Source organism: Protomyctophum bolini (genome assembly GCF_963924005.1).
Source record: "Protomyctophum bolini genome assembly, chromosome: 10".
Classification (NCBI taxonomy): Eukaryota; Metazoa; Chordata; class Actinopteri; order Myctophiformes; family Myctophidae; genus Protomyctophum; species Protomyctophum bolini.
In genome coordinates, this window is record NC_137871.1 from 7922837 (window position 1) to 7937960 (window position 15124).

At 42.8% G+C, this 15124-nt stretch overlaps 1 protein-coding gene across 1 annotated transcript in view; it reads left to right on the forward strand.

The window, feature by feature from the left end:
- LOC308323109 (teneurin-3) overlaps positions 1–15124 on the forward strand; it is a 223061-nt gene that overhangs the window by 88430 nt on the left and 119507 nt on the right. Inside the window, 1 exon segment of the mRNA XM_080774726.1 lies at positions 7765–8003. Within this exon segment, the coding sequence (XP_080630852.1) occupies positions 7765–8003 (239 nt within the window).

Sequence of the window (15124 nt, forward strand, 5' to 3'; positions counted from 1 at the left end):
GGGATCATGTATCGGCCAATTGCAGACATGCAAGTTTGCCCGTATAAGTCAACGTTACATCTACAGCAAAAATATACATTTATAAACATGACAATCAAGTAAACAACAAAACTAATTGTGAGAGTCTTAATGTCTGCACACATTCCACTTCTTCAGAGCTGTCCAACAGTCTTTTGAGTGCTGACTGCTGACCTTCGGAAAAACTAATCGGTCTTGAAATAACACTTAATGTAACTGCATACATCACTAGTATTATTAGGGCATGCCTGCTGCTAATTTAACCCATTCTGACCGGGCACCCATTTTGGTGTTAGCATCATGTTATGCTTTAGCTATTGAAAAATAGCAGATCTACAAGCTCATAGTGCGCCACCGAGTGGCGCGCTACGAGCTTGTAGGTCTGCTATTTTTTGAAAAATCAAAGAACGACTGACATTTTTTAGAACTGATCTCAGGTCAGAATATGGGTTCATCAGACCAGTGTGTGTCCAGTGGAATCCTCGTATGAATCTGATCTCAGGTCAGAATGGGTTAAATGTCTAGTTGTCCATGTTCTCTGTCAGTCCTGTGCTTGTGGATAGTGGGTTGCATCATGTGCCAAAGTAAATTAATATGAATCCCTTACTTAATAGTATATGGCACGCAACGGATGTCGATGCAGGATGAATGCACAATGTCCTACCCAGACAGCCAGGGATAGAAACATATCTTTTGGTGGAGGTAAATGTACAGGCTTGTTGCAACATTATAATATGAGTCAAATAGATAATAATAAGTTCACTGTTGCCAAATAACAAACGGGTATATTACTCATTCATTACCTGGATACCTATATAATAAGAATAACATGTTATTACATTTGCTTTATAATATACTAGAGTCCGTCGCAGTCGGCCACCGGCCTACTTGGGAACGATGCAACTTGGGAACCTAATGATATACGTTGTCATAGCACCCGTTTTGACTGTCAGCCGGTGTCCCACATGGAGATCTGTGCAGGGCTGGACTGGCCACAGGACGTACCGGGCATATTCCCGGTGGGCCGCGACCGTAGGTTGCCGCAATGATGAAAAAAAAAACAGGACAGGCAGGCAGGCCAATAGGCGGCAGGCCACCAGGAAAGGTCCGGGCGTGCTGCCATTCTGCCAGTGCCATCATGATAATTTCACTGTACCTGTATCAGCGAGTGACAAATAAACCCTCTACAAAGGGTTGTGTCTGTTGTCTGTTGGTTTGTATCATTATGTTGTTCTGTAAAAGTGGTGGTATTAGTGGCTTGTTTGTTTGTGTGTGCCGCGACGGAGTGGGCGGTAGAGTTTCTGCTATGTGCCTGTGTGGGAGGACTGAAAGCTGAAAAGTGTACTAGTGGCAATCAATTCGGCCCACTGGCAGAGCCTGATTGGTTGAGAGTCAATTGGCTGAGGCTGGAAATTGCACAGGTGAAAGGAGTTGGCCTCATTAGGCCCACTGGCAGAGCCTGGCCCAGGTGAAAGGAGTTGGTCTCGTATAGGCCCACCTTTTGTGGTGGTTCTGGAAAGCCGTTGGTCCGACCGACTCGATACCTGGCACTGCACTCCCTGTGGGGGGGGGGAACACGTGTGTCGGTGGGGCAAACGAGTTACGTGCATTACAACCGTACACACACACACACACACACACGCAGACAGACAGACGTGGCACATTCATAGTAGGATAGTACTGTACTGTCTGTATGTACATTGTGTATATACGTGTAATAGTTAACGCTATATTGAACTTTAGTAGAACCTATAGTTATATAGCTACCTGGGCATGAAATCGTCCAAACAATATCCATCTTTACGTGTTGCTTCTGTGCTCCGAGTGAGAAACCAGCAGTAGTGATTAATTCACCGGCATTACAGTGAAACGGGTCTCAAAATCATACTGTTGGCACATAAACAAGTGCAAATAAGTGGTTTCTGCTATTGATATATAAATTTCCCCCCCCATTTTGTTTATGTGCTAAAAGTGTTATTTTCCTACAACACCATGATTATATTGACTACTTCTAGTTCTTCACTCACAGAGCACAAAAGCATCAGAAAAAGCTGATCAACACATTTGTACTTGTATCATGTCCAGGTACAGTAGACAGTACAACGTTCAATATCACTTTAAATGAAAGGCCTGCTATTTAATTAGTTACTAGATGCACTTTTCCATTGGCTCTACAGTACAGGGAAGCTGACTGCACAGTCATTGTGATTCATTTCAGACAGTGATGTGTTGTAACCTTTAAATGCATTCCCTGGTCTGCCCATGTCAATCACAGCCCAGCGTCCAAATCTGACTCAGACGATCCAAACATGACATTTGTTCTTGCAGTCAGGAAATTGATCAGAGGACATTTTCTATCCCAACATTAGCCTTGCGGGCCAGAAACATGAAACGTGAAATACGATAAGATAACCTTTATTAAGTGCTCCGATGGGACAGTGGTAAAGTTCCTGCCCCCACCAACCACCACAGAGGTTGTGGGTTTGAATCCACAGTGGCGTGTCCGGCTTTGTCGGGGCATCTAAGCAAACACAATTGGCCTGTGTTCAAGAGGAGGGAAGCCGGACGGGGAGGATGATATTGGTCAGGGACGTGGTGTTTTGTTTTTTTTTATATATAAAAAACGGCTGAACCCAGACCGGCCTGGACTGGACTGGACCGGCCGTTCGGGAGTTGTCCCGAATTTCCCAATGGCCAGCACGTCTCTGATATGGGTTATAACATACTCCTACAGGCTGGGGTGGCACCCGTCAGCAGGGAGCTAGTGCTGCGGGAAGAGTTGTCCTCCCGGTGGGGTCTCCAGATTAGTTAGGAGGATACAGCAGGGAACAGCAGTGACAGCACAGAAATGTGTGTGGTGGAGGAATTCATTGGCTTAACAACTAAATTGGGGAGAAAATGAGGGTTAAAATAATTGGCTATAAAGAAGCAAACATCTACACTGTAGTGTAGACTCTACAGTATAATCAGCTTGTGTGGCACAGCCTCTGCCTCAGCTCACGTTGCAGCATGCAGTACACAGCACAACACACTTTCTTTCACCCGACGAATTTCGCCACGCACGCGTGCGTGGGTCACACACTGATCACACGTCACACGTTGCCTTCCACCAGCCCAGGTAAACAATTCCTTCCAGGCAGCTGTACTTTCGCAACGCACGTGTGTGTGTGTTTGTGTGTACTTTCGCCACGCGCGTGTGTGTGTGTGTCTCGCTACTTTCGCAACGCACGTGTATGTGTGTGTGTGTGTCTCGCTACTTTCGCAACGCACGTGTGTGTGTGTGTGTGTGTGTGTGTGTGTGTGTGTGTACTTTCGCCACGCGTGTGTGTGTGTGTGTGTGTGTGTGTGTGTGTCTCGCTACTTTCGCAACGCACGTGTGTGTCTGTGTCTCGCTACTTTCGCAACGCGCGCGTGTGTGTGTGTGTGTGTGTGTGGATAAATCATAGTTTAGGGGTCCTGCATGGGGGAGTTCCCCCCATGTCCCCAGTTAAATGATAGTTTGGAACCAAATGGAACCACACCAAATGAACCCATTTACACTCTCAGAGTTCAATTAACATTTAGCATTTATACAAATACTTTCATGTTATAGTACTGTTTTTATTCATTAAAAAAAAAACACAAAAATATATTATACAAGTTAAAATGACTGGTAATTAATATTTCTGGGGGGCAATATCGGGTAAGGACTAGTTCTACAAAACCCACTGTTTACATTCTCTCAAATTCATTTCGTGTTATATGGTACGCTCGCCAAGAGAATATTTGCACTAGGACGGCTCTGCATTATTGAGAGGAAGATTAGGTCAGAAGAGGTAGAGACCATAGAGAGACTTCTGAGTGAATGCATCATGCCAACCACAGTTCTTGCTGCATAGCCCTAGATCCCAAACAGATTTGACGTGGCATAATATTGTTGTTTGGACCATCATGACCCATAGGTTTCACTTCACTTTCAACATACGTATTATGCCGATGCTAAATGTGATGAAATATCTTATCTCTAACGCCTGTGTTCCCATCAAATGGGATTCTTAGTATAAGCTCGGCTCAACAGGCCAAGTCCCAGAACTCCACAGCGATGCACATTGCACATGCTTGCTCGCTCAGGGTGGCAGAAGGTATTTCTTTCCCCCCTAAGCATGGTTCCTGAGGCAGAGCTTGCTCCCAGGTGACATACCGTCTCCAAGGGAGGGAAGAGCTCTAGGGATTAAACAATGCAGAGGAAGCCATATTCAGGGAACAGGGACATGGCCCCTAGGCCCCCTACACCTATAAGTAGGTGCATTTTTGAAGAGAATATAATATATATATATATATATATATATATTTTTTTTTAATGGCACTTGAATATCATCATGTACTTGTACAAGTGCCTTAAATTATCCCACGTTTTCAAGTCACCCATTGGTCTGCTGGGCTTCTATGAATTAATCAGTAACTAAAACTCAGTTCTATCTATCTATCTATCTATCTATCTATCTATCTATCTATCTATCTATCTATCTATCTATCTATCTATCTATAGATGCATAATGTGTCTGTCTTTCTGTCTGTCTCAAGAGCTCAAGAACCGTTCGCCCCACGACTTAAAATTGGACACACACGTTCCACCCCCCCCCCCGCAGTGCCTGGTATTGAGTCGGTCGGACCCACGGTTGTCCAGAATCGCCCCAAAAAGGCCACTTTGCCCAGGCCCTGGAATGGGTACTACTCTGCGTTTTCCGTTTGTCCAGAACCAGCATAAAAAAGCCTCATTTGGCATGCTTGACAAAGAACTCCATAAAAGGGACACATACTGTACATCATAATAACTGGGTGGGGCATGCATTTCTGGTTGTCCAGAACCAGCACAAATGCCTCTGCTGGGATCTGGACCTGATCACGCCTACTGTATATCTCCGTATAATTATGGATCTGGCCTGTTCTGACGTCACAATTAACACGGGCACCGCTCTAGTAACTTTTTTTTAATCTGAGGAAATGATAAGGTTACGAAATGAAAAGTGAATGTATTCTTTACCACTGCTGTCCCTGCCTGGACCAGAGTCTCTAGATTAGGCATTTAACACCTAGTAGGGGCTGTATTTTGCGTGTCTTAAGTACCAGGTCTTATTCCCTAACTTGAGTAAACGAAAGACCTGGAGGCGTGATCAATGCTCTTTGGCCACTCAGAATAGCCAAATGGCATTGACCACGCCTCCAGGTCTTTAGTTTACTCAAGTTAGGGAATAAGACCTGGTACTTAAGACACGCAAAATACAGCCCCTAGAATGCCCAGGAAGAAGTATCTTCGTCTTTTCTATAGTAAACGGCCGACGCCCAGGACGAAGTATTGTCCAAAAGACGAAGTTTATTGCTATGAGAACAGATCGCATGGCTATACACAGCCCGGGAGCGCCTGTTGGGCAATCCTCGATGTTGCGCAAGAATGAGACGTAGTCGAAAAACTCCCTCCCCAGTTTAGCCGACGAAAATCTTAAAACATCAATAACTCGCGATCTAAATCATCATCCCGTCTAATTATGACAAAAGATCCTGTGTTAAGACGGCCCTCCGCGGTCCAGTCGCTAGTCGCGATAGATTTTATTCTTACCTCCCGTTGTTGTCGATCGACTCTAGAGTGGCGTGGCTATCGTTAGCTGCTACACACACACATTCACAGCAACATCCGGCCCGTCGGTAAAAGTGATCCGTGTTTATAAATCGACTGGGCGCTATAATGTAATGGATTAAATAACCCATTACCAGACATTTTGTCTGGTAATCTGTAAGTAGTGGCAAGAGTAGGAACAGGGCTTAATTCGTTTACTTAAGAGGTTCTCATCAGGGGTTTAAAAGCTAATAGGACGATTGCCCCTCACTGCATTTGATTAAACTCTCTTAATTACCCCAGGTATAATGGGCTATTAGCAGCGGCCCTTGCTGCGAAAGGGCAAGTGGGAGTTGATTGTTTTTATGAGGTTCCCATGTCAGGATTAGACAGGATATTAACACCCTCAACCAGCTGAGAAAAGGAAGTGATCTGTACAAATATTAGTGTTTCAGAATTATAGGGAGATTGGGGACATTAATGGCTGGGTTTTTTCTAAGTCTCAAGTCTAAGGAGTTTTACTTCTTTGTTTATACGGTGAGCGGGTCTTTTTCTGTCAAAGTTCCCTGGGTTTCCCCAAACACATTTTGTGTTGCAATCAGACATGTCCTTTTTTGGGAAACACTGTCAAACACAACAACATAGAAATTGACAACCTAGACTAGAGCACAGCCTCCTGCATGAATACATTTAGAAGCAAACCTGTTTCCCTAAAGCCTCTTTAGCCTACACACACCTGTCGACATGTGGCAGTAATAAAACCATTCACAGAGAAATTAGTGGTGACTTTCTTCATTTTATAAAAATTTCGAAACATGTTTAGGCCTACTTCAGCATCAAAGAAATTAAATTGCCATATCATTTTTGAGTGAAGAGAGCCTACTGTCAGATGTCCAGCAGTATTATTCAATTCAATTTCAGAGGCGAAGTGATGTCGGCAACATAAATGTAGGCCTATTATGAAAACACTACTCCCATTGTGCAAGTGAATTAAATTGAATAACATTCAATTGTGGGTTAATAAATAAATAGGCCTACAAGGAGGTTAAATGGGAGGCTATTGTGCAGTCAAAGTTACCAATACAAGCTAGTTAATTCAGCATTATTTTATTGACTGGTCAGGCCGGTATGGTAGGCCTCAGGCCTACCATTGCATGGCACATCTATGCACGGAATATCTATGTTCACAGTGAAAGGGGGTGTTGTTGAGAAGAACCACACGCATACTCACTATACATGTTTCCTTTGGGGAAACCCAGCCATTATATTCATAAACAAATCTCCCATTTTCTGCATGGAGAATAAATCATACGCCTTCAGAGAGGGACATATACATGCCCACATTTTACCGGAGGGTTCAAGGTTCAATGCCTTGCCATGTGAAAGTGGTGGACAGATTAACGTGATGTTCTGTAAAGTTCAGGGATTCATTGAAAGTAAAATTCTCTTTATGAACAGTATGGAAGCAAACACTTATCTTGGACACTTCAAATAGACTACCCAAATAAGACACTGGTATACTTATTACTTGGGGTCCACCAGGGGTCTGTAGTGTACTTCACCTCCTTTGTTCCATCTGCACCAAATCTCTTCAGCAGAAATGGCCGATGTACAGTACAAGCGGCTTCACTTAGTAGAACCAGTAGAAACAGACCCTTCTTTATGATTAATTACGAAAAAAAACACATATATGATTGAAAGAACGTACAGACTGAAAACTTGAAAGGTTTTATGAAAATGTTTACTAAAGGTAATAAAACCAAGTGTATATTCCGGTCAAATATACCCCTAGCACGGCAGGTAAATTATTCTGTAACCAACATGAAGGCTTTGTGTGGTTAAATCTGCACATAGCAGGGCTGACTGACGTTTGTGTCTCCCTTCAGAGTCAAGATCTGAGGAAGACACTTCCCGAAACATCAGTCACTCCTGCAATATATGCAGTGTTGTGCAATGTGCATACTTAAAGAGTGCTCCAGTGTCTTATGTCGGTAGACTAAGTGCCCAGTTAAAACAAAAAAAAGTTTTTGCTTTGTATACTTCCGTCCTTTACTGTTGATGAGCACCAAACTCCCTTTACTCAAAACTTGCCTGCATAATATGCCTTGTCACGATAATTCATAGTTGTGTTCCTTTCCTTTTTGTCTTCGTAGGCACTTTCTCTTTAAAACCGGAACAGGGACGACGCCTTTCTTCGGCACGGCGACTCCCGGTTACACCATGGCCACGGGAGCGGTTTACTCCACGCCGACAAGACCCTTGCCCAGAAACAGCCTCTCCAGGGGGGCATTTAAGTTCAAGAAGTCCCCTAAACACTGCTCCTGGAGGTGTACCGCCCTGATAGCCGTGGGCGTGGCTGTTGTCCTGTCAATCATTCTCTGCTACTGTATAGGTGAGAAACCTTTCTCTCTCTCTCTCTCTCTCTCTCTCTCTCTCTCCTACATCTTTATCATGCAGTTATTCAGAGCAGTGATGAAGTGTCATGTCAAACCTTTGTGGTTATCACAAATAATCCAAAACTCCTCCAGCCAATCAAATTTGAGTATTCACTCAGGTGATATGGCAGGAACAATACAGGCAGAACGGTATAGCTGCTACCATTTTGATGTTGAAATATGTATTTCTTTCTCCGGGAAAAGAGTGATGTCTCGCTTTAACTGAGATGAAAGGTGCCAGCAGAGTGAACCATCTGTTTGACACTCTGTTCAGTCAGAGCCGAACAGATGACAGACAAGCCAGACGCCAGCCTCTTAATCTATATAAAGTTTGATCTCTGCCAGTGCATTTCTACTTTGCTTCCTCCTCCTGCTGAAATGGCAGATGTCCTCCGATACGATTCAGCTCTGACTAAAGCCATCAGTCTGCCATTGTGTGTCGCTGTCACAGCGTTCGGCAATGAGACATTCCCATCTGCATTTTCATCTGACAAGGCCATGCATCATCTCTTGAGTTGTTCTCATCCAGAATGTGACATGCCCAGGTGGGGTTCCCTCTACATAATACACACCAGGGGGATTAAACATGGACTCCATTGGGTCGCCCATATGGAACCAATCAAAGACGAATACAAACTAGACCGCCTCCTGTCCTTAAATCAAACATTTCCGGTTCTGTGTGCTTAAATCTTGAACAAACCCTTGGGTTTTTCATGAGTTCAGAGGTGGAACTATCTATCTCTATGTCTGACAGGAAGTTCTTTCTCTTTTTTTTTATCCCCACCCCCTCTCTCAAGAAGAAGAGATGCTCACCTTTCCCCACCCCCTCCCTCTCTCACTCTCAAGAAGTGTCTTATTTTTTTACTCTATGTCAGAGCTGACTTCTTGCCAACCTTTATAGTCTTGACCACAGCAATAAAAGTGCTGCAGATTCATCTCTTCTTCTGCCCTCTCCTGTCAGCCAAGCCCTTAATCTTACTGTGACTTTCCCCCCAGAGCAGATATATAAGGCCTCCTCCGCCGCAGACGGAGGAGAAGATGTGACACAGTCGTATAAGGAGAAATAATGTCCATGTTGGGAAGATGCTATTACCGCTGGTTTATTGTTGAATAGAGAGGAAGGGGGGGATCTCTTCATACGGCAGTGGTCGTAAAGATATTACATCAATATCAACACACGCAGACCCTTTATGCGTTCCCTGACTGTGTTATTCTTTTTTTATTTTTATTCATGATGTCCTGTTGTTGGAATAAGTGGTTAGATGATGCTCCTGTGACACAGCGGCTCTCGGATTCGCCAGCTATCTTATCTCCTATACTACTCACAACAAAATGTGCTGGGGTTATGCCAGTAGGAACCTGGGCCTCAGATCAGTTGTTGAATTAGTCATTTCAAGTAACACCTCTTGTCAATTCGATACAGGTTTGTTGTGTGTCGGGAGTTGTAATTGTTTTGGCCTGATTCCTAAGTCAGTACGCGTATACAGGCTTCCGTGTGTTTGTGTGAGTGTGCGTGTGTGTATATATGCGCGCGTGTGTACACATGCATGCGTGCGTGAGTGTGTTCTTCTACTTCTTTCTCTTTTATCTGTCAGCAATTCTGCTTTGCAGTCAGTCTTAAATATAGCCTATACCCAGAACTCTAGGATGCAGTGCATGGGGGGGCTCATGCATTGCCTCATGCACTGCATTTTGAGTTTATCTAACTTCTGAGTGAAACAGGATAGGTAGGCAGGACATAGCGTTGGGAGGAATTACATTTGAATGTTGAAAGGAACATTGTAACATTTTTTTAATACAGTTATTTAGGTGCACAATATGACCAGGGATGTGATCTAAATGGGTTTGAAGGGAATTTTCCATTTAATCTCAAATAACACAAAAAGCAGGTGAGGCTAATAGCCTACCCTAACGTTTCTAAGGTTAACCCCTAGCGAAAGCTGAAGATATTAGTAATTCAATAAACAATACGTTTCATTTAGCTGTTTAATAGCTAACACTAACTAATAATACTCATAGTGAGGAAAATAAGTTATGACCACACCACAGACAACCTATAAAGGCAACATTTTCCACATTTCATTATAGCATGTGACATGTCAAACTAGGGGGTTTTCATGATTCTGAATCCATTCCAAGCATGAGTTTTATACGAAAAAAAGAAAACGCTTCACATTTGTGCCGACCTCATCACATTAAGTCACATTAATGTCACATGCTACTTAAAGCATGATGAAATGTGTAAAAGGTTGCCTTATATAATGCCTTATATAATGTCTATGGTGTGCTATACAATAACCTTTTTTCGCGATGTTTCAGGCAGAGCAGGCCTCTTATTCTCTGGACCTTAATGACCAAATGAATAGGAAAAAACACAAATAAAAAGTACAGCATGACATCACAGGTCGTCTCAAATGTTGGGCCTGTGGCTCCCCGGCTATAGTAGGACAAAAAGTACTGCTCCATCTCAATGAATTAGAATATTTTGTAAAAGTTAATTTTCTAATAATTCAAAAAGTGAAACTTTCATATATTCTCAATTCATTGTGCATAAAGTTAAGTATTTAAAAGCTTTTTTTGTTTTAATCTTGATGATTATGGCGTAATTTTTATCCCACAATTTTGCAACCCATTTTTTTCACCCAGTGTCAATTATCTAATGTAATCCTGGGTGCTACACTTCCTCTGCCAACCTGGGGGGGGGGGGGGCTGACCTCATGCTTCCTTCTATGCATGAGGAGTCCAAGCTGCTTCTTTTCACCTGACGGGGGGAATTTCCCCGTTTGGACGTAGTGCGTGGAAGGAACATTCCGACCGGTTCCTTTCCCCTCCATCAGGCGCCCCAGCTGCCGCCAGGGGGAGGCAGTTTAGAGACCAGGATTACTGCATGTTTTTTGTGATGGACCTTCATCTAGGGTGAAGGGACATGACATAATTTGCGAGGAGACAGGGTTGAAAAGAACTTCAATTTATTTGTAGTAGCCCTTTTTGTTCAATACCAGAGACATTTACATTTCTCGTTCACAACTCCCACATTTTGGCATTGACATTTTATCCTAATTTAATAGTCACCATAAATAATAATTATACTTAACCAAATATCAAATAATCACAAGGACCGTGGTCCGTAACAGGGTACCTACCCTAGAAAGGCCCTTTTGTCAACCCCGCCTCGGGTATGGGCACTGATGACGGGGAGGAGGGAACACCCCTTGATTTCCATGAGCTGTATGCCATAATCATCAAGATAAAAAAATAAAAAAAAAGTTTTAAATACTTAACTTCATTCAAGTTTCACTTTTTGAATTATATTACAGAAGAAAATTAACTTTTACAAAATGATCTAATTCATTGAGATGGAGCTGTATATTCAAAAGGGGATCTTTGATCATGACATGAAAGAAAAGGAGAGAGGAGTTCTTGTTCTTGTCTTGACTCAGCACTCCTGATCTCGGGCCAGAACAAAATGCAAGTCGAGGAGGCGCTCAGTTCTGAACTCACCAAAATCCGTACTCGGCTTACCGATAACAAACCTTTCGGTTATAAACATTCCCTCAGTAAGGTCAACGTAAATGACTCCAAGGTTAAAGTTGATGACATAGACATAGTAATCTCCAACAAAGACAACAAGCTGACAGGTGAAAACATGGCAACAAAAGTGATCAAAAAAGTAAATCAAAGTGCTCTCAAAACTCTAGAGGGAGCTCTAATTCAGCCCTCCTTTGACTAAGCTTCCACCTCTTCTCCAGCATCACAATGTCACTTAAAACTAAGCTTCAGACCTCCCAAAACAAAATAATTCAACTACTTCTCTGGGGCCCATGACCCATCTCTTCCCAACGCATTTTGCTAGTCTAAACTGAGTTAAAGGACAGAGTTAAGCAAATGAAAATGTGTTTGACATTCAAAATTGTAAATGCAGCCTTGCCCTCAATGCCCTCAGTACCCAAGGCTGCATACCTGATTAGCTACCTCAAAAGAGTGAGTGACACCCACAGCCACAATACTAGAGGGAGCGGAAACAACAATCTGGTACCACCGACTTCCAAAACAAATATCTCCTTCTAAAAAAAAAAAAGGGAGATCACTTACATACCACCTTTCAGTATAGAGCATCGCAGTCCCTCCCCCTTTCAGAACAACGAGTGGCCCAGGAAATGAATCCCAATGCATTTTTCCCATAGGCATTTCAAAACGTATTTATTAAGACCTTTTAAGCTCTTGTCGTGACAAATCAGGACAACAAAGGAAAACGGCAGGTTACAACACTTTTTTTTGTTGTTTTTCTGTTTTGTAATTATTTGTTTGGTCCAAAATATTGTGTGTGTTGTCATGATTTGTCACGACAAGAGTTGGCTTCGTACGACGCTTGAAAGGTCTTTGAATAAATACGTTTTGAAATACCTATGGGAAAAATGCATTGGGATTCATTTCCTGGGCCACTCGTTGCTCTGAAAGGGGGAGGGACTGCGACACTCTATAGGCCCAAGGGAGAGGAAATTATCCTTCCCCCAGGTGACCCCCCCCCCCCCTCCTTTCCCCCCAATCTGTACATACAGTTTTACATTCTTTCCTAGGGCATAAATGGAAACAAGACAGCAAGGACTTTGTTTGGTGTTTGACTGTACAATCAATCAAACCCACACACAGTCAGGAACTTCATTCAACGATTCGGTCGGATCAGGACAGACAATCGTCAATCATTGTCTGTCCTGATGAAGGTCTAACGACCGAAACGAATTAAGAGCAACATTCTTTGCAAGTTCCTGACAGTGTGCGGGTCCTTTTCTTTGATGTCATGATCAGAGATCCCCTTTTGGCTGCTTATTGACTAACAATAAAGGTTAGTTAAAGTAATAAAAGCCCCTGTTTAGTATTCTCAACCACAGACAAAAAATCCAACAAGAGCTGTTTTTTGGACACCTCGTACCACACTATTAACTTACATCACCTTTAAATTACTCTAACACTTCAGGATGTTACAGTTATGCAGTTATACAGTTATACAGTTAGCCTTTTTACAGGGTTTTGCAGTCACTTCACTTTGCGGCTCAAGTAATGTTTACATTGAACTTACATTGACCCTGAGAAAACATATTCGACTGAAAGACCCAAAGTACTGAGTCTGCATATTCAATCTCTGTCTCAATGGGCCCTTTCCCCGTACACCAATATCCTCTTATTATTATTCATAATTTGAATGCATGCCTCACATGAGCTGGTGCATGGGAAATGCACTTTGTATATATATATATATATATGCTGTCTACAGTAACCCAGATAAGCTCTTATCTCTGCTATAAAATTCATGATAAGATATCTTGGATATTCCAGTATTATCTGGAATTACATGCTGAAGCAAGGGCTTCGGTATGAGAACATGACTTGTGTTCAATTGTAGGGCTTGCTACTATTGATTTTGTTCTGTCAATTATTTGTTTTTCGATTCATTGCATAATCAACATTACCACGTTAAAAAAGAAAATTGAGAGAGAGATAGAGACGCACGCACGCTCGCACGCACGCACACACACGATTAACCACTTAACCCATTTAGACCAGGAACCCCTATACGTACAGTAACTATACCTTTCAATCCGGGAACCTATTTTCGGGTTGTTGTTGCTTTGTGTACAGTATACTGTATAGCAACATCATGTTTTGATTAAATATTATATAAACTTAGGTTAGGATTTATAAGGTGTTTTTTTTAGAATCAGCCTCTCGTCTAACTGGGCTAAGCCATATGTTATGCTTCTCATCCATGGTGTTGTGAAAAATAGCAGTTCCACAAGGTCACAATGTGTCACATTGTGAGCTGGCATGTAGTAGATCTCCCATTTTCACTATTTTGGAACGTTTTTTAAATGCTTTCGCCCTATATACGTAGCATGGCCAAACATCGGGGACCACTGGGACCATCATCACCTGGCCTTTCTGTTCTAAAAGCCGGAAGAGCAAAGATGGGAAGAAGTCCCATTCACTTTGTTATTATAGGTGCACATAAATAGCATCTCCAAAATAAGAGGATAGTGTGGATATGAGCCAGTATATGCTGGATGTTGTGCATATAGCAGCTGCATATACTGCTCAGCTCTGATGGCATCGCTGATTATAGTCCCGGTTCTCTGGTTTCTAGCTCACAGAGAGACGTTTCTCACCTTCCATAAATATTAATCCAGCCGCGCTGGTCGGGGCAGAATAACTTATGTAAATTCTTAAATTGAGGGCTGTTCACCTTGAGGCAGTTTGATGGCGGGGTGACTGGAGAGGGGAAAGAGCACAAAGAGGGGTTTCCTGCTGTTGTCTCGCTTCAGAGATTCCCCCCCGATACACCGCGAGGTTGGCCCACAGACTCGTACAGTACATCACTTCCTCTCTGGCAGGAAGTCGGTTGACGCTTCCGACAGTGTGCTATATGCTGCCGTCAGTCTGATGTGTGACGCGTGTCTGGCACGGTTTGCGTTGCTTTAAAGAACTGAAGGAAAGACATTAGACACAGTTGAAACTCCTGTTGAGATAAGGCCACGGTCTTCAACAGTCAAAGAAAGGAATTAAGAGACAAGATGGGCCGGGCCACAGCTTCCCTTTCATCCAAAGTTTATCAGTCGGAGCTTTTGTGTCATCTTGCCAATCAATTATTCAACTTCATTCTTCCTTTTAAGTGTGATGTGTTTTTAATTTGGTACCATCGGTCATGTCGTAACGGACGGTTTGGTTGATATATAATTTCCGCTAAGATATTCATGCATTCGTCCGTGCGTGTTTACGTGCGTGTGTCTGCCGCTAATCTTGCATATTACTGGGCCCGATCAGTGACACATTTCCTGTGCACGCTGCCAGCAGGCCAAAGACCTTAATTCCAGAATTATTTTTCAAATAAATATAAGCTATGGGATATCCATTTTGTGATGCTTTGGACCAGAACCAGCCTTTGATTGGCTGATGATACAGTACAGACATCTTTGACTCAAGGAATTAACAATCAACTGGTTGCACAAGCTGTGCTACTTTCATGATTGTACATGATGTGAATGTCACTCCATACATTTCTATTATTATTAACTCTATCTCTACC